The sequence below is a fragment of the Engystomops pustulosus genome, chromosome 1 (genome assembly GCF_040894005.1).
Source record: "Engystomops pustulosus chromosome 1, aEngPut4.maternal, whole genome shotgun sequence".
Classification (NCBI taxonomy): domain Eukaryota; kingdom Metazoa; phylum Chordata; class Amphibia; order Anura; family Leptodactylidae; genus Engystomops; species Engystomops pustulosus.
The window spans coordinates 266,507,822-266,528,563 of NC_092411.1; the positions used below are offsets into that span (position 1 = coordinate 266,507,822).

At 42.2% G+C, this 20,742-nt stretch overlaps 1 protein-coding gene across 1 annotated transcript in view; it reads right to left on the reverse strand.

Moving 5' to 3' along the window:
* LOC140112929 (proton channel OTOP1-like) overlaps positions 1-15,756 on the reverse strand; it is a 55,244-nt gene extending 39,488 nt beyond the window's left edge. Inside the window, exons 1-3 of the mRNA XM_072132615.1 lie at positions 15,412-15,756; positions 7,025-7,161; positions 2,295-2,353 (exon numbers count right to left, since the gene is read on the reverse strand). Coding sequence (XP_071988716.1) covers positions 2,295-2,353; positions 7,025-7,161; positions 15,412-15,751 — 536 coding nt within the window. The 5' untranslated portion in view covers positions 15,752-15,756. The remainder of the gene's footprint in view (positions 1-2,294; positions 2,354-7,024; positions 7,162-15,411) is intronic.
* Between the last annotated feature and the right edge of the window lie 4,986 nt (positions 15,757-20,742).

Sequence of the window (20,742 nt, forward strand, 5' to 3'; positions counted from 1 at the left end):
CTTGCGCTTCTGTTTACATTCCCCTCACCCGCCATATCCTAAACTTATAAGAACGCTACTACACTTGATCTTATACAAAAGGTTCTTAGAAGTGATGTTTGGGGAGTAGCCTAGAGACACGGGCTTGGATTGGCGAAAGCTCGCCTGGCAGCGGAGCGCCAGCTCCATGCCAAGATCCAACTAACATAGTTTTAACTGCAGCACCTTTAATCTACTACTAGTTCACTGCCTCCATACATGGTCCCCTTATCAAACGAGCTTTGTCAGGCAGAATTTTGGGTTGTTTTCATGGCTTCCATGTTAACTTTGTCGCCACCCTGCTGTGTAATCCACAAAATATACTGGCAAACTTTTATCATGTACCGATATTATTTGAGCGCTTCTTGCTCACCTCCTTTGGTTCCTCTCTGCCACCCATTGGTTTGAAGCCTGAGTCCATTTAGGGTATGTCGCCATGCCACTCTCTAGCCTGCCGCTGCTGCCGCTGCCTCTGCATGAAGTCCCCTATAGTGTCAGGGTCAATTATTGGATGTTTTAGATGCTATCTAGCTTCATTCTGTCACTCTGTCATGGCCATGCTGTTGCCCATAATTTTGGCATAATGGTGCGATTAGGCAGCCTCAGAGGCATCCATGCATGCTGCCCCTGCTGTTTCCTGTCCATTTCCGTGGTGTTTCCATCCTTTTCTGAGGTTCCCAGGTGTTTGGCCAAGCTTCCCTGTGCAGAGCCTTGGTCCCCTTGAAAAATGCTCGAGTCTCCCATTGACTTCAATGGGGCTCGTTATTCGAGACGAGCACTCGAGCATCGGGAAAAGTTCGTCTCGAATAACGAGTACCCGAGCATTTTAGTGCTCGCTCATCTCTAGTTATAACACTATTTAGAAATAACTAGAAAGTCCATCATTCTGTAGTTAAACTGATTAAAAAACATTCCAATTTAAAAAAGCTTAAAAGGTACACCTCAGACTCTACATGCCTCAGTAAGCAGGCCACTAGAGTACACTCTACAGTTGTGGCTTGTTTGGAAGAATTTTCTAAAAAGAATATGAATACAGGGCTTCATTTTGCAAAGTTAGATCTTAACAAACCAAAAGACATATGAAGCAGTGACCTTAGGACAGAACAACCCTAGGTATAGATACTTAGCCATATTGTACGGAGTCACAAATAGCACCAACTTTTATGCACTGTGGTGAAATGTGTTTTTTATTTTATAAAAAATTATAGAAATACCAATGTATTCAATGAATAGCTAAAGCTTGGCCAGAATGGAGTCATGTAACAGGTCAATGATTCCAAGAATGCCAGCAAATCTACAACAGAAGGTCTGAGAAGGAAAAGAATCAAAGTGTTGCAATGGCCTAAGGTCCACCCTTCCCCTCTCCATAGAGGAGCGTTCGTTGCCGAGAAACAGCAAAATCTAGGACATGTCCCATGTATTGGCCCTGGGCAGGTTGCGATGCGGTGAGACACATGATTCAGTGCCATGGACCTCTATGGGGGCTGTGATCTGGCCACAAATTTTGCAGTCAAATAATGTCCCCCATAACTGTGCATGAAGCCTCACTGAAATTCTTCCCTCTCCATAGCCGGGTGTCCATCACAACAAAACGGCAAAATATAGGACATGTCCCATACATTGTCCGGTGGCCACCTGGCAAGGTTGCTATGCAGCCTTGGTCCAGTGCTGTGGATCATGGCCCCGTAATGGTTGTGTGCATGAGGCCGAATTGAAATGCTGGGCAAAAAACTTATATGAATAAGGTCCAAATGAATGTCCAAAAACCTTAACGGATTGATGTAACATTGTGAAGAAGAATGGGCCAAAATTCCTCGAGAACAATGTAAGAGACGGAAGTTAGGCAAAATATGGTGATTGCTACTAAAAGAGGTTCTACAACATATTGATTGATGGAGGAGAATAAGTTTTTCACAAGTAGCCTTTAACAAAAAATAGAAAAAATATTCCTGCATCTGCGGACGCACCTCTGCATCTCTACGCCCTAGGCCCAGCACCACTGGTGCCAAATAGCTGATAAGCCAGCCCATAGTTCATTATTCTCGCACTTCTTTTTCTTTCATTTCCTTAAGTGCAGATACACGTTGACCTAGAATCATCCACGTCAAATACATACGTGTTTGATGAAGGCAGTGTGCCGAAACGTCACAATGTTACACGCTTTACAGCAATAAAAAATTCACAAGCTCCTTTGTAAAGTGAATTAATACAGGTTCTTTAGGGACACTTATGTATGACATATATGCAACATAAATTAAAAATATAATATAATTTACCTTTCTAGGGTTTTAAATGACTGGATGACATCCTTGGAATGAAACCATAAAAAGTAGACCTAGAATAAAATAAAAATGATGTGGTTTTATTAACAAAAGCACATGGAATGATAAATAGATAGATAGATACATTTCATTCAATCTATATGTGTTGTCAGGATCTGGGGTTGCTGGGTGGTTGACAAAATCACAGACTCCAATGGTAACTGTCCAAAATGTAGACTTCTTTTTACTTCAACGTCAGTATTCAAATGCAGCAGATAATTCTGAGTAATATGCAAATATGTTTTCTAGGATGGGATAAGGAAAACATTGCCTCTTAGCTCCCTTGTAAGGCAGCCATTTTAACATCAATTATGACTTTAAGGAAGCCTAATGACATGATAAAATCCAACCAGTATATCTATTCCAGAAGAAACAGATTTTCCAACTGTAGACAGCGCTGTTTTAACATAGTTACATCTCTTTAGTACAGTGAGGAAACTGGTTTAACTGAGTGAGAAGTTTTTCACTAGGGTTGGGAAGTAAGAGTTTTTCACTGTGAGTAGACTCATGTTTGATGGGATATAAGGTTACCAGTTTGTACACTGTTCTGCGTGCATCATGAAGCCCCTTCATTTTGGCAATCAGGGAGACCTCAGCTTCTGTGTTCTACTTTTCACCACAACATACCTGTGCAAAAATGACCAATGCAAATAATCACTATACTACACCTTTTATCATCAGAGCTATTTATCTAGACCAGTGATGGCGAACCTTTTAGAGACCGAGTGCCCAAGCTACAACCAAAATCCGCTTATTTACAGTGAAATGCCAAAATGGCATTTTAAGCAGTAACGTATTGCTACCTGTTCTTCCATATCTTTCAATCGTATTGGCTCCCTGATGCAACCAATACAATAGAAAGAAAGAGTACAAATTCAGACTCTCGTTGTAGCTTCTCACCAGGGTCTCTCTGTAGAGAAAGAATGAAGGGTCCAGCAGGGGGACCTCAAAAAGATACTGCAGCCCTGTCCACACCTTCTCACTTTTTCCGCAGTACCAAACAACCAATGAATTGTCGCTTAAAAATACCGCTGAGAGCAGCATCTCTAAAGTTGCCTGGGACTGCAGAAAGATTTGATGGATTTGTTTCTGTCTGATGAACTCTGTCCTGGGGTGATAACCTGAGTGCCCACAGAAATGGCTCTGAGTGCCACCTCTGGCACCCGTGCCATAGGTTCGCCAACACTGATCTAGACTCTTGGGTAATACAAACCCACCGAAAGTTTCCATTGCATTGTGCTACTGTGTACAAACCAAAGTCACCAATGACCCTACCTATGTCTGGGCAAGATTAAAACGGCCTGGTAGAAGCCTTGTTCTGTGCCCGCCGGATGTCTTACCAACTGCTTTATACAATACATCATCACACCAGTAGTTGGGCCAGTCGTCCCTACCATGACCAAGGCAGGACCATGAAAACCTCCATACCCTTACTTTGTCTAGGCCGCCCTGAGACAGTTTTCTGTTTGTGACTACTGCCCCAAGCACCTTCAAAAAGCTTGGTCAAAAAATTTCTTCAAAATGTCCATCCTGCTTTTCAGTCCATTGACAAACCCCCTTCCCAATTGGAAACATTAGGGCACATTTACTAATGGTCCGCACAGCTCATTTTCGTCGGGTTTCCCAACTATTTCTGTTTTGCACCGCATTTAAGTGGGGATATTGGCGCACGTGATCGGATTTTGCCGCAACCGCGCCAAATCGGGGGGGCGTGGCTGACGGACAACCCGACTGATTCGGACTAAGCGCTGGATTTGCAAGACATTGCACTCACATATACCAGGAAGAAGAAGGTGAACTCCGGCGGACCTCAGCGGGCAAGTGACACATGCAGGAAAATGGACGTATGATCTTGAAGAATCGCTCCGGACTTCATCCTCGTCGGAGAACGCACCTCGGGGATCGCGACAGGACCGGGTAAGTAAATGTGCCCCATTTGAGTGCATCGTTGACCAATAGTAACAGATGATCTAAACTAAATATGTTTGAGATCACTTAAAGCGGGTCAGCTATTTACTGCTGGGACTCCTTTGTATCTGATGTTGTAGGACATCTGTTAAGGGGATCAATGAAAATCATACAATTCTGATTGGCTGTGATTGTGAAAAAAAACACCCCTTTAATTCACTTTCTTCTTAAACGTTTCTTAACCATTTGTAAGTACAACATCAATTAAATTTGAGATCATACATGGCAGTCCTCAATACAGGACCCATATCTATTAACAAGAGCAAATACTTGTAATAAAGACAAGAGGAGGCACATGAATCTCCCCCCAGTTTTTAGGCTTCTTTGAACCGCATGCCATTTTGGAGGAGCAAGGCGGGCAGAGATTGGGCAGGGTTGTGAACAGCAGGCATGCCAGATTTACTATAATCTCAAACCAGCGGAGACTATAGCAAAAAACTCTGTTAGTTCAGGCCTGGTCTTAGGCCTAAATTTATGGAGTTTGCTCCTGCAGTCACTGAGAGGCCGGAGTGGATACAAGTTCCGGAGCACCAGGGAGGATAAGTTTAAGCCTGGCTTTTATAACGCCAGTCTAAATGAAACCTTGGTTTTCCCTGGTATTTATGTGGAGGTCTGTACAGCCCCTCTAAAACAATTCAGCAGGTGCTGCTTTATTCTGATATCTCAGTCTAGTGTGATCAGTGTTGGACTGGCCAACCAGAGCAACACAGGATCCTCCATTGGGCCCATGCTCTAACCGGATTTTAGAGGGGGTAGCATAGAATAATCCAATTTGGAGGCTACTAGGGTTTATTTCCAAGGAATTGGTGGAAGGTGTGACCCTAAAATAATTTTATCTTGTGGGCCCAAAGGACACCAGTCCTACACTTATCTTAATGTACAACCCAGGTTATCAAATGGACCATATAAGATGAAGACAATTAATTACATATAATCTTAAAATTGCAAGAAAATTGCAGAGATTATGTTAAATCCATGCATGCCTATGTGTCTTTTACTGTAATCTGGGAGATTATGAATTCTGCCTTCATACACAGCCCCATAATGAATATATAAATAATTTCTGATAAATTTATCTGCTTCAAAAATAGAAATTACGGTACTACAGTAAAAAAATGTTTTTTTAAAAAAATTTCCAGACATTTACAATACAATTCTAGTAAAGTAAATCCCACAGAAGATTCCTCGTCTATGGGTTTTAGGGTATGTTGTGAGTATTCAAATCTGAAACTTGCCCGTCGTGTTCTGCTAATTTTTTACAGCAGTAAATCTGCTGCAAAATCTGTAACAGTTTGTCTGGATTTAGCCTTTTCACTGAGTTCACTATGAAGGTTTTCAATAATATTAAGAATTTTTAAGGGGCTTCTTGAACTGGAATGAGATTCCATCATTGCTTAAATTTGTTCATGACAGAACAGATGAAGACCAACGATTAAAGGGGTTGTCTCAGATTTTTAAGACATGGCGAGGCTATACATGCAAAAAACTTATACTCACCTCCTCTGGACCCAGTGAACCACCGCGGACGATGGCGCAAGCCGACACCTGGGAGCGGAGTCTAAGTGGCACCCAGTTTTTCACGGGTTGAACTTGCTGCAGCATCGTACCACCAGGACGCTCCACAGGTACCACTTTGTCCGCGGTGGTGGCCAAGGTGAGGTGCAGAATCGTAAGGCAGAGACGTAGTCAGGGACAGGCAGGAGGTCAGGACAGGCAGCACAGGATCATAGTCCGGGATGTAGCGGAAGGTCACAACGGGAAATCAGTCTAAACGCACAGGGCAAGGAACACAGCTTTCTCAATGGCAGGGAAGCACAAAGGTCCGGAGGGGCATGAGGGAAGAGGCTGGCCAGCTATTAGATTTCCAGGTGGCCAGCGCCAATTAGCAGGGAGGCACGCGCTGGATTGCAGGAGACAGCACTGGATCGCCGACAGGTGCTGCAACGCTAAGGGGGCATGGGGAGGCACACCAGTTCACTTGCGACGCAAGAGGAGGATCACAGGAGCACCCGTGACATGGGGCTCGTGTTCTCCAGCAGCGTTCTCACTACCGGCCTCGGTTTGTATTCAGAGGCTGGCACTCCCATTCCGACCACTGCTATAACATTAGTTTCAATGTACAGGGGTTGGGCCGGGAGCGCTGGTCTCTGTAAACAGACAGAGGCTAGCAGTGACTGGCCGCACAGCACGACAATGGGAGTGCTGGAGGAGGTGAGTAATTTTTTTTTGTTTGTATAACCCCGCCAAGTCTTATATAAAATTTGTATAAAGTCAAGACAACCCTTTTATGATCCCAACTGATCACTCAATTTTAGGTACAATATAATAAGTTTGTAAAAAGTTCTAGCATTATCTGTTTGGTTATCTATATACATAAAACCTTTGCATACCTATTCTTCACTGAAAAGTCTGGATGGCACAAAGCAAAATTCTACTAAATTAAGACAAGAAATGACCCATTAAGAATAACAGCTACATAGTAATGACATGCCGGGTTAAGAAGACCTAATGATAGGACGATGTCATAAGACCATACAACTACCTAACAATTAAGGTTCATTTGATGGAACAATAGGCAATTCAGTGCATAGAATGGAAACAAGTGATCATAGTATTTATCTAAAGATTAAAAAGATGCAGAGAAATCTGTGAATTAGAGGAATTCATGTAAGTTGTAAAAAAAAAAAAAAAAAAGAAACTTTGGAGGAACTTTTTACCTGTAGTAGAGTGTGGATGGTGTGAGTAACAGGAAATATCCCCTCCGTTATAGATAAACACTCCGAATATCCAATGTAATAGCCGATTTTGAAAGAATCCAAAATGAGAGTGATGACCGCAAAAAGTGTAATCCCACCTTTAAGGGAACAAGAGGAATTAAAATTTTTGTTACTGATATTGAGAATTTTTAAAAACATACCATTATTTCAGATTCTCATCCACAGATGAATAGGCCACTCTAAGTGTTCTTAAGAACCATCATGAGGGCACCATAAAATACTGAAAGATCCATTATTTTACATTGCCCCTAAGAAACAAATGGGAATTATAACAAGTTGAAAAGGCCCAGATAATATCACTTAAAGGACATCTATCACCAGGATGAAAGACTGTAAACCAAGAACACAGAGATACTAGTGTGTGCCCCCTCTAGTAGGATCTGCTCTTCTTTTAGCTTCTTAGGCCCTGGCTTTCAAAATTATGCTAATGAGTCTGAAGGGCTCCAGGTTTCATAGTTGTTAATGGAACCTGGGGCCCTCAGGCTCATTTGCATAATTAAAGCCTTTTTTTTCCCCTTAAAAACAAGGGTATGAGTAGCTAAAAGAAGAGCAGATCCTGCCAGAGGGGGCACATGCCAGTATGTCAGTGTGCTTGGTTTACAATCCTTCAACCTGGTGGTAGATTTCCTTTAAGCACATTGGTGGGGGTTTTATGAAGAGCATATGATGCCCCCCTGCACCCTACTGCTGCTGGGCAAATCTATGCCAGTGCTATAGCCTGCACTAGTACCTCCATGGGGCATGGCCCCGGTCATGCCCCTCTGTGCCCCCTTGGCATTTAGGTGGCATAATACAGCTAGGAATTGTGACTATTTCAGGGCTTGTATACCAGAAAACTGGCAAACAAGCTCTAATAAGTCCCCCTATATGGCTATTCTCAATAATGCTGAAGATTAAGATATTTAAAAGTGTTTTTCAGGATCTGTTGGTCCTATATTTTTGGGTGATGGGGATTAGCAGCCCGATTATAACTGTACCTCAATTCTTGTATTTCCAACCTATAGCCACTTCCATCTTCATCTCAAGCCCCTATCCCTCTCATAGAGACACTTGACAGTGGTCACTCATGCGAGCTACTAATAGGGTTGCTCTAAGCCTTATCCATAATGAATGTGTCAGAGACACATTCTTCTTACAGAATTGAATAATCGATGAAAATATTCTCTAGGTATAGAAAGAGTTAATCTTTATCCTCCTTTTCTTATCTCAATGCTGTGTAAGGGACAACAAATACACTGCTCACTACAGGAGAAAGAAGAGCAGAAAATAGACATAAAGAAGATATTTTCCTTAACAATGTATATTACAAATTTTAATATTATCATCCGCACCGTTTATTTCTGTAGAGAAAAAATTAGCTTCAATGATTTAGTTACACTTTATGGCCTCTCTTATCTGCTCCCATGTAACACTTTACATTGGCGAGCTAAAGGGTAACCATGTATTGTACTTATGACTTTTAGACTTCATATGTCACCATCCACTACTTGGAACGGGAGGCATTGATATTTATCTTGTCTATCTCATACATAAATTAGATTTTAGACTAGCGTATTTTTCGGACTATAAGGCGCACAAAGAATCCTTTGATTTTCTCAGAAATGAAAAGTGCGCCTTATAGTCCAGTGCGCCTTATATATGAACCGTACTTACAGACAACAGCTGCCTTGAACAGTACACAGGTCTGCCACCTGCTGGTCAATCTTTCTTATAATAAGGTGTGCCTTCTAATCAGATGTGCCTTATAGTCCGAAAAATATGATAGTTAGCATATTCTCATATTCTTAGTCATGTAACTGCATTGATGCCGTTTTGATCCTGGCGGTTGAACAATCTCTTTATTTTCTTTACTACAAATTATAACCTGTTCTTACATTCCCTAGTAGCTCAGTGTTTTTTGGATCATTCCCAAGAGAATGGACACCGGTTTGAATTAAGGAGCAGAAGATTTCCCAATGAAAAAGAAAGAGCATCATCCGGCTCATTGACAATGTTCTCTTGGCCAAGAAAATTGCCAAACTGCATCATGTGAGTCCCATGACAGCTAGAAGAATATGAAATGAAGTACATCCCAAAGCCATACATCCCAAAGCCAAGAGCTTGGTGTCCAGGGAATATATCACCGAAAAAGGTGAAGTAGTCTTCACTTCAAAATCACCATAAGATGTATTGGCTTGAAGTTGGAAGAAAGTATGAAAAGTGGACAGCAGAATATTGGAAATTGATTCGGGGTGATGATACAAAAGTCAATAGACTTGGCTTTGTTGGGTGCAAAAGGATTTGGAAGGGAATTAATGGTTTAGGAAATGTAACCAAAGGTCAAGTTTGGCGGAGGAAGCCGGATGTTATGGGACAGTTTCTAAGCCAAAGGCGTTGAATACTTTACCAAGATGGATGGACGTCTCAATGCTAAGTTATACGAAAGTGTCCTAAAAGATGAGTTATGAGGTGTTATGAATAGTGTTCCAGCAGGACAATGACCCAAATGCATTGACCTACATCGAGATTGGCTAATGAAGTAGATCTACTAGATTGGACTCCACAATCCACAGTCCTCAATCAAGCATGTGTGATTAAATTTTAAAAAATGCATTCGTATGTCCTAGGGTCAACATCTGCAAAGAGTTTGTATGTTCTCTCCGTGTTTGTGTGGGTTTCCTCCAGGTCCTCTGGTTTCCTCCAACATTCTAAAACATACTGGTAGGTTGATTAGATTGTGAGCCCCATTGTGGACTAGTAGGCACCAACATTGGGAATGTGTAGAAGAGGATCACATTTCAGTTGACACATGCTTAAGTCTGATTGAGAGCATGCCCATGAGGATTCACGCAGATCAAAAATACTAAATAAAATAATAAAAATGTAAATTTAGATTTTTAAAATACTGTAGTAACAGTGCTGTTATATTCACAAGAATCTACATAACTAAGAATATGTTAATGAGTTGGGAATCAAATTTATGTATGAAATGATGTATGAGATAAGATGATGCAGTCTTACGTGAAAAACTGTAGCGGACGGTGAGATATTGAGTCGAAAACCAAAACTTCTAAATATTGGGGGGATTTGTCACTCACTGAAGTATGCCCACCAGCACCTACTGGGTCTTTCAGGAGGATCTCCAGCCTCCTGATAAATCCAGTGGTGGTTGCGCTGCAAAACAGTTCTACGCCAGGTTCAGTCTGGAGTAAAATTGCGCTATAGGTATAGAGAAGGAATGCCCTACCCCAACCCACCCCACTGTCAGGCATGTCCTCTTCATGCCCCTCCACACCCACTTGGAGTGGAAGTGACGTAAGGGTGAAATGGCGCAATTCCTGGAATTGCACCTATTTCAGGGCTTTTTTTCAGGGCTATTTCAGGGCTAGTTGTCTGGTGTACAAGTCCTGTAATAGGTGCAATTCCCAGCATTGTTACCTTTCGCTTGTCATTGGGAGACATGTATCACTCCTATTGCATTCTTTTTCCTATTGCAGAATCAAGCAGCGTACTAAAGTTACCTGCCTCACGGATCTAGTGCAGTGACCATATTTATCTTTATAGCCCAGATGTTTGTTCAACTTGTGTGACTTTGGGCTCTGAAATTGTCCGATTCTTCACCTAATAAGTCCTAAAACAGAGCATGCTAGACCCAGACTTACTTTCGCAGCTACTATTTGGGACTAAAAAGTCCCACACCGAAAAAAACAAAAAGTCGCAAAAGTAAGACTAAAGAGGCAACTCAAAACTTAAGATACATTGCAATGATAAAGTAGGACAACTTCAGGAAACTTGAAAACGTGGAAGCCGAAAAACTATGACACACGTGCCCCAATGTATATCACCCAGGCAGAAACGGACACAAAAATATGACAGCACACTTAGTTAGCCAAAAACTCCCCTCTGGCTCTTGCTTATACTCCAAGGGCTGTCCAGTTTTGATGTGTCACACAATTTTCTCAAAAGTTATAGAAGACAAATTCCCAAGGTTACATTAGATGTTTATTTTGGATTATAAACCCAAGGTAAAGTATTGCATATGTCTTAAAGGGGTTAGACCATGAAACAAGTTAGGCCCTATCCACAGGGTAGGGCCCAACTTCCTGATCGGTGGGGGTCTCAGTGATAAGAACGGGAGGTCTGATGGGGTCCGAGGTACCTCCATCAGACCCCTTGTCACTCCCCGGCAATCTCCGTCAGCTCCATAAATATGAATGGAGCAGAACGGACATGAGGGGCCATCGACTCCACTCATCTAGGGGAGCGACTAGAGGTCTGGCAGAGCTTCCTCGGACCCCATCAGACCTCCCGTTCTATGATATGTGGGGGTCCCATAACTCAGACCTGCTCCAATCATGTGGACAGGGCCTAACTTGTTTCATGGACAAACCCCTTTAAGGAAGTTTGTTTCATGTTAATTCCGAGTAAAGGTACTTAGACATTTAAACAACCGGCCCCTGTGACCTTTTAAACACTTACAATCTAATGGTCAGCTGTTCATAGATCTTTTAGTCTTCATATAATAGCAGAATAGGTCATAACAAAAGAATACTCTAAGATCCCTTTGAATTATTGTAAAATATTGTAAAGGAATTGTGTTTTATAGCATACAATACATTGTAGATGTCATCATATTTCATGGGCTTGGTTCTCAATGATAATAGGAAAGTATGAACAGAACTAATACAGGTTATATCTGTGGATGAGAGGTAGACATAGAGAAACGCCTAAGGCTAGGTTCAAGCCCTTTAAGAGCCTCTAATGTAGATTGTGTCAAAAAGAAAGGCACATTCCTATTTTTACTAGTAAAATGACACAAGTTTTAACCCAATAAGGCCCATTGTGTCACTGATACAGCACTGCCTTCAGAACACTACAATGGGATATACACTCACCGGCCACTTTATTAGGTACACCATGCTAGTAACGGGTTGGACCCCCTTTTGCCTTCAGAACTGCCTCAATTCTTCGTGGCATAGATTCAACAAGGTGCTGGAAGCTCCTCAGAGTTTTTGACCTCATTGTCATGTTCAAGAAACCAGTCTGAGATGATTCCAGCTTTATGACATGGCGCATTATCCTGCTGAAAGTAGCCATCAGATGTTACAGGGTACATTGTGCTCATAAAGGGAGGGACATGGTCAGCAACAATACTCAGGTAGGATGTGGCGTTACAACGATGCTCAATTGGTACCAAGGGGCCCAAAGAGTGCCAAGAAAATATTCCCCACACCATGACACCACCACCACCAGCCTGAACCCTTGATACAAGGCAGGATGGATCCATGCTTTCATGTTGTTGGCGCCAAATTCTGACCCTACCATCTGAATGTCGCAGCAGAAATCGAGACTCATCAGACCAGGCAACGTTTTTCCAATCTTCTACTGTCCAATTTCGATGAGCTTGTGCAAATTGTAGCCTCAATTTCCTGTTCTTAGCTGAAAGGAGTGGCACCCGGTGTGGTCTTCTGCTGCTGTAGCCCATCTGCCTCAAAGTTCGACGTACTGTGCGTTCAGAGATGCTCTTCTGCCTACCTTGGTTGTAACGGGTGGCGATTTGAGTCACTGTTGCCTTTCTATCAGCTCGAACCAGTCTGCCCATTCTCCTCTGACCTCTGGCATCAACAAGGCATTTCCACCCACAGAACTGCCGCTCACTGGATGTTTTTTCTTTTTCGGACCATTCTCTGTAAACCCTAGAGATGGTTGTGCATGAAAATCCCAGTAGATCAGCAGTTTCTGAAATACTCAGATCAGCCCTTCTGGCACCAACAACCTTGCCACGTTCAAAGGCACTCAAATCGCCTTTCTTCCCCATACTGATGCTCGGTTTGAACTGCAGGAGATTGTCTTGACCATGTCTACATGCCTAAATGCACTGAGTTGCCGCCATGTGATTGGCTGATTAGAAATTAAGTGTTAACGAGCAGTTGGACAGGTGTACCTAATAAAGTGGCCGGTGAGTGTATGTGAACAAAGCCTTAATGTGACCAAAAGGACACATAAATGAGATAAATGGCCACTATATGTCAGGATACTGCTAAAAAAGGCATGGTTTAAAACCATACTATATTTAAAATTTCAATCAAAGTTATCCATACATATGATTTTTTTCTATTAGACCTTATGGCATCTGTTTATAGGGGTTTTGCTATAAACAAATTGCATCCCCAATCCACAGGACAGGCGATAAATGTCTGATAAGAGCCCAAATCTCCATCAGCTATCCTGTGAGCTGTGCAGACTCTGGGGGGCTTTACCAGAGCCCCTTCATGCTGAAGCTTCACAGGCTATTACACTGTCTCCCCTTGTTAACTCAGCACTTCCCCCTCCCACTGCTTGATGTAATCTCACTACAGCAGAGAAAGTTTCAGCACACAGAGGGAGGGGGAAGTGCTCCTCCAATTCCAGCTTATTAGCATCCATTAAAAAGTTGATTTTAGAAGGAAGGAGGCCATGGATAAGAAATATAAGAAGATTACTACAGTCACGGTGCCTGGGTCTATGAGTAAATGTCCCTGGTTTATCATGACGGATAGGCTCTTTTAAGCAGAGTCTATCATTGCTTTTTAATGGTACTGTAAATCTCAATTATATAGGGATATATAGGTGCAGTAATCTTTCAGGAACCAAAATGAATAAAGTAAAGGTACAGAAGATTTGCTTGGGATACAGGAGTGCAGATGACAGTGTCTAAACAATATGAAAGTGTTATAAAAATGAAGGCTATGAAGCATTATAAATAGGGGTGCTCTAGGAAAGTGGGGAATGCATGGGGGAACCAACACAAAGCTGTCCGCTATAAGGGGGGGTAAAGAAAAGGAAGCATTATGAGGAGGGGGCTAATAAAATGTATAGGGGGACAGGAATCAGGTATTATACTTCATGGGCACACTACAAGGTGGAGCTAGAGGCAGGTCAAGGGGAGATCTTGGTGTGCTGAGCGTTCTACATCTTGTACCTCTTTTGCCATCCTAAAAGTTGGTAGTTATGAGCATGTATTTCATTTCTGAGAGTGAGCCTCTAAATTACCTCTAATGGCTAGCACCAACCTCATAACCACAATATCTCCCTGCAAAAATAGGGTATAAATGAACTCCACAAAATATACAAATATCATTTATACCAGAAAAGTCCATAAATATGTCAAACTTGGTGCGTATAAAAGTTTTATTCTACATAAAAGACATAAAACTTCCCACAATTCGAGCTCTAAAACTTTGAGGCAGATTGGTGAATCCGTAAGTGCCACCGCAGGTTGCTCCTACTGTACCTCACATTATTGAAGTATTTAAAGGGGTTTTCCCAGGAAACAAGTAAGCCCCTTTCTACAGGACATACCTTGCTGATCGGGGGAGACCGAAGGGGTCCGAGGCGATCTCCGTCAGTTTGATAGAGATGAATGGAGCAGAACGGACATGCACGGCCACCTGGTTCGCTCATCTCGAGGAGCGATGAGAGGTCGGACGGAGGTACCTGGGAATCCATCAGATCCCCCGTTCTCGTGATATGTGGGAGTCTCATGACTGAGACCCCCACGATCAGCAAGTTAAAGGAAACCTACCACTTGTAGTGGCAGGTTTCCGATGGAAATACCGGGCACCAGCTCAGGGTGAGCTGGTGCCGGAGCTTATTTTCGTTAGAGTTTTCGTAGTTTAAAACACTTTTTAAACGTTATAGCCGGCGCAGGCAGGTACGCGCTCGGCGCTTACCGTGCACGCGGCTCTCATTCACTTCCTATGTAGCCGCGCGCACGGTAAGCGCCGAGCGCGTACCTGCCTGCGCCGGCTATAACGTTTAAAAAGTGTTTTAAACTACGAAAACACTAACGAAAATAAGCTCCGGCACCAGCTCACCCTGAGCTGGTGCTCGGTATTGCCATCGGAAACCTGCCACTACAAGTGGTAGGTTTCCTTTAAGCCCTATCCTGTGGATGGGGCCTAACTTGTTTCCTATGAAACCCATTTAAGAGCATATTGAGAGAAATAGCTAAACAGGAAAGAGGGAGTGGTAAGGCAGAAAAGACCTCCAAGTGTGATGCCCACCTTTTAACCAACATTGTGGTACAAAAAAGTGGTGTTAAAGAAATCCAACTAACCCAAACTAATGACCCAATGACAAAAAAAAGGCCCACATGGCAATTTAAGCAGTAACTTAATCCTCCTGGCATTCTTACAGCTTTAAATTGTGTCGGGTCATGATCAAACCAATACAGTAGATATAAATTCTGAACAGGAAGAATTGACAGCCTGGGTGCCCAGAGAGAGGGTTCTGATTTCCGTCTCTGGCACCGACGCCATTTGTTCCCCACCATGATCTATGGTATAAAGATATATTACATCACTCACATCTGAGCCACCGGGCTCCGGCATCAGTATCCTTCTCTATGATACTTCTCCTTTGAGTGTAACTCCCGAAAATGTACCAAAGCATCCACACCAACTGAATGAGCATCAACGTGATCAGATAGGACAGGAGGTCTCTGTCCGTAATCCCAACGGCATGGATGGCCCAGGCGAACATCAGCAGAAGCCCAGCCAGGAAGATATTGAAGCCATACTGGCTGCTGAGGATCTCAGCATTTTTCTGTGGATAGTTATGAATTAAATTTAGATGTAATTTCTTCTCGGGTGACTTTTGAGGTGGATCCGGCAAAGGCAACGTCTCTAATTTGTGTTCATCCGCCATTTTTTCTTTTCTGGAATGAAATAAGAATATAGTTTTAGGAGCAAGAAAACGCTGATAAATTTTACCTTCATATGGGGGAACATTAAAGACGTTTAGAAAATATCACTACACTTGTCCGAAAGTTGTAAGTATTAATACAGTTCAGTCCCATTCTCATCAACCATGGACTGGTGTAGGGTAAGAAACAAGTCATTTTGAACAATTCTTTCATTTACTATAGTAAGGTAACGGGTAACTCTGACAGTAGCCAATGACCATGTGATTGTGCAGGAAGTCTGAGATCATTGGGTTTCAAGGGTGGGCGGTCTTTCAACCACATGCAATGCCATACATGTAACTGTGCCCTATATATTGCAAAAAATATCCCATAACAACCTTAACCATCTTAAATGAATTATCTTTCAACTATAGAAAAAATAAAAAGGTTTTGAGTGTGTGCTCACCCTTCAGTAGAAACGTCCCGATCGGTGGCCGTGCTGGATGCGATGAACTCCTGGTCTGGATCCAAGGTGACACGTAGCAATGACGAAGAGAGGATAAAAGGAAATCCGCACAGGCAACTTGGTAGGAGTTTAAAAAGATTTCTTGAGGCTTTATTAGTTACATATTAAAAATGTGACATCACGATAGGAAAAAGACAAGTAATAGGTGACGCGTTTCGGACAAAAGGTGTCCTTAGTCATACCCATGGGTATGACTAAGGACACCTTTTGTCCGAAACGCGTCACCTATTACTTGTCTTTTTCCTATCGTGATGTCACATTTTTAATATGTAACTAATAAAGCCTCAAGAAATCTTTTTAAACTCCTACCAAGTTGCCTGTGCGGATTTCCTTTTATCCTCTCTTCGTCATCTTTCAACTATATTGGGTTCCATTTTTGTATATGGTTAAAACTTTTGTATATGGTTAAAACTTCTGATCCAGTTCTAATCAAATTTCCCTGTAGGATGTCTCTTCCAGATTACTGAGTAAACTTTTCTGCTTTTCTATACCATAGGTTATCTAACAATCTGACCATTTAGGGAGGACATCATCTTTCTACCTAAACTAAGAGGTAGGTAAAAGTTCAATGTTCGTCATGTTGACGTAACAACCCATGCTGTCGGAACTGGCATTCTTTGATAATATCAGGAACTTATATTTGGCATTAGATCCAGGACTCATTTCAAGGATTCACAGGGTTTGGCAGCTAATAGGATAGGTCATCAATATCAGATTGTTGAGGTCAGCTGTTTCTAGTGGCCTCCAATGCTGGAGGAACAGGTCTATTCTTTTCGAAGTGGCCAGGCCGGGTGACTGTGAGATGAGCTGCAGTAACATAACTTAACCACTACACCGAGAACAAAACTTTAGTTTTTGTTCACCGTAGGCACAGCCTGTATGGCAGATTGGTGGGATCCTAATTGTCAGACACTAACAGTGTCAGGCACAATGTTCACCAGACGGGACTCAAGGCCTCCTCCTACATTCCCAGGCAGCCAAGGATGTACCGCAATCTGTGCTATGTTATAGCGACACATCCATGGCTAACTGGAACTACATGAGGTACAAGGAACTGTGGACAAGGCTGGATTATCAATGGAGTCCCTGCAATACATCCTGTTTAATGGAAGGGACCTACAATGATACACTAAATTTCTCCCCTTTCTCTCTACTTTATTGGTGTCCACAGGACGCTGATATGATTGAAAGCTGTGACAAAGCAGGGAGAAATAAGTTACGTCTTATATTGCCATGTTGCCATTTTGCAATAAAGAAGTGGGGTTTTGTTGTAGTTTGGTCTCTAAAAGGTTCACCAGGACTGTCTTAGGTCATCTAAATCTGTGCCTTCTAAGCAGAACAATCAACATAATTGAAGTTCCAGATGTTTACAATTATGGGCACTAACAGAGCCCAAAAGATGCCAATGGCTATAATGGGGTCGTTTCATCTTCCATTCGGTTGCCTCTTATCTGGCTGGATTAAAAAGTCCTCCAAAAAAGATGTGAGCTTAGCTTAATCTAGAACCCCAATTTCAGTTTTCCTGGAAGTTTTTGGTGCAGTTTTTTTAACCAATGAAATCTATGGATCATAAAGCAGACGTTTAGCAAAGGCCTTTGTATTTCCCATTGAATCTACTTGTCCATCTTAATAGATCCACTCTTGGCTTTAAGACTATGTCAAAAAATGTGTGCTTCATTCCAAAAAGATTCATCTTTGGAACAGAATTAAAATGGACATTTCCATAGTGGTGGCAACGATGGGCATATTCCACAGTTCATACAGTACTGTGCAATAGTTTTAGGCAGGTGTGGAAGAAACATACAGCCAAGAACTAACTTTAGTGTAGAGGAGCACAGAGAGTCCTAGAAGTCATGATATAGCCCCCACAGAGCCCTGTCCTCAACACCATTGAGTCTGTTTCAAGCCTACATCCACAGATCATCTGTGGTTGGTTCTTCAAGATGTTTGGAACAACCTCACTGCTGAGATGGGGGGTGGGGGGTCACACCAAATATTGCTTTAATTTACTATACATTTCCCTCTTGTTTTTCACTTTGAATATTGTTAATAGATACAAAATACACTGTTGACTCTTCCATTTTTAATGCATTCTCACCTGCCTAAAACTTTTGCACAGCAGTGTAAATCATATCTGATAACATTACGGTAACATGACAGGATATTAGGATAGGTTGTGCCTGGCGATGCATTAGTATTAAAAGTGTAAATTTAATACTAATGCATCATAAAAGTATTGTTGCAGCTTAAAATAAGTTTAATACACATGACTAGGCTTCTCCATTTACAATGGGGACATTTTTGGGAGCAAAAATATACTGCATCTATAGATGTACAGGCAGTCTCCGGGTTAGATACAAGATAGGGTCCGGAGGTTTGTTCTAAAATTGAATTTGTATGCAAGTCGAAACTGTATATTTTATAATTGAAGTTCTAGACAAATTTTCTTCTTTTGTTCCAGTGAAAATTGGAGTTTCAAAATGTTTGCTGTAATTGGACCAAGGATTATGAATAAAGCTTCATTACAGACACCTTACAGCTGATCATTGCAGTCTGGGACTATAGTAACATCCAGAGAGCTTCACCAGAGGTCACAGGGGGCAGAGGCGTCCTCTGTAACTATGGGTTGTCTGTAAGTCGGGTGTGTTTAAGTAGGGGACCGCTTGTACTGTATTGTGTAGTAGAGTATAAAACAGTGTTTTACATTTAATAATAATAGTATAAATAATATCATCATTAATACTAAAATATTCAAAATATTATTAAAATATTATTTTTTTTTCATACTTTTACTTCGCTTATAAAAAAATGATTAAATAATTTAGTTATTACGTAATACGGTTAATTTCCTCGGACTGGATAACTGCAGTTCAGGAAAATAAAACATTTCAAATCGATTTAGAGGTCAAAATAATTTTAAATACATTTAATTTATTAGACTTTGACTTTACCTATGAAAAAAAAGTACTAGATGATTGTGCTATTACATAATACTGTCATTGTATTGTATACTCGTTCAGTTTACATGCAGTCCTATGTAAATAGCCAGGATAGCACGAGAACATATCACACAGATTTCGCAAATGACAGACTCGGCTCTGCTACATCTTGACAAGATCAAAATGAAATCTAAATATAGACCAAAGTAAGAGCTAAGCAAACAAGCAAATATAATAAGAGATGTCATAGTGAGAGGGAATTCTCCGCTGTCTTACCACATCCACAGTTTCCCCCTTTCTCCAGCAGGAACAGGACGTCTGAATAATGGGACTAAATTGATGGGATTTTGTCCCAAGCTGCGGCTTTGATCCCTCTTATAGGGATGGTTTAGCAGTAGACGTCAGAGGGAAGCAGCCTGCAGGTGGATAGAATTTCAAGAAGAAACACCTAAGTCGTGGAGTCAGAGGAGGTAGTGTCCTGCTCCCTCTCCAGGACCTCACAGAAAGCCACCAGGAAATGCTGCCGACTGTCACGCAGCGAGCGGAGAAGTGGCTGGATGACAGATGCTAATGATGGCAAGAAAGGAGACGCAGCGCCAGATCATTTACACTGTGGTGACAACTTTAACTGTGGTAAGAAAAGTAGCTTAGGAGAGGAAGCGGAATATCATACATTACTATTATGTAACACCGACATACTCCATAGCGCTGCATGGAGGATATACACAGTCATCAATCACAGGGGCGTAACTACAGGGGTAACAGTCATAGCAGCCGCTATGGGGTCCACAGTGTCAGGGGGCCCCAGAATCCGACCTGACACACTAAAGAATGGAGGATGTGAACCATTATATACATATTGGGGCTTATTTACTAAGGGTCATGGATCGCATTTTCGTCTGACTGTTCACGGTTTTCGAGATTTGCGCAGCTTTGACAGGTATTTAAAGAGGACCCGTCACCCCAAATTAGTTCCCCCCCCATCCAAACATACCAACTATATCAACTCCCCGGACTCTTTCTAATGCTGCCCATTTCAAAGTCCTGGCATTAATCAAACTTCAGTAATCGGCGCTATAGCATATGATACATAACATACTTGATGTCCGATCGACGGACAAGCAGTCCGGCTTATTCATTAGGGAGTCGACGAGGCACTCCTCTTCTCCACAGACCGCCACTCCCCCGGGCTCTAATCTTTTAACTTTTAAATTGTGTCGCAATGCACTTACATGCACCAGGAAGAAGGTGAACTCCCTCAGACCTGAGCGGGGAAGCGACACATGCACCAGGAAGAAGAAGGTGAACTCCGGCGGACCTGAGCGGGGAAGCGACACATGCACCAGGAAGAAGAAGGTGAACTCCGGCGGACCTGAGCAGGGAAGCGACACATGCACCAGGAAGAAGAAGGTGAACTCCGGCGGACCTGAGCGGGGAAGCGATACATGCAGGATATCGGTGCACGATCTTAGTGAATCACGGCACAGTGCATTATCATTGGGCAATGCACTTTTGTGAATTCCGCAGACCGGGTAATTAAATGTGCCCC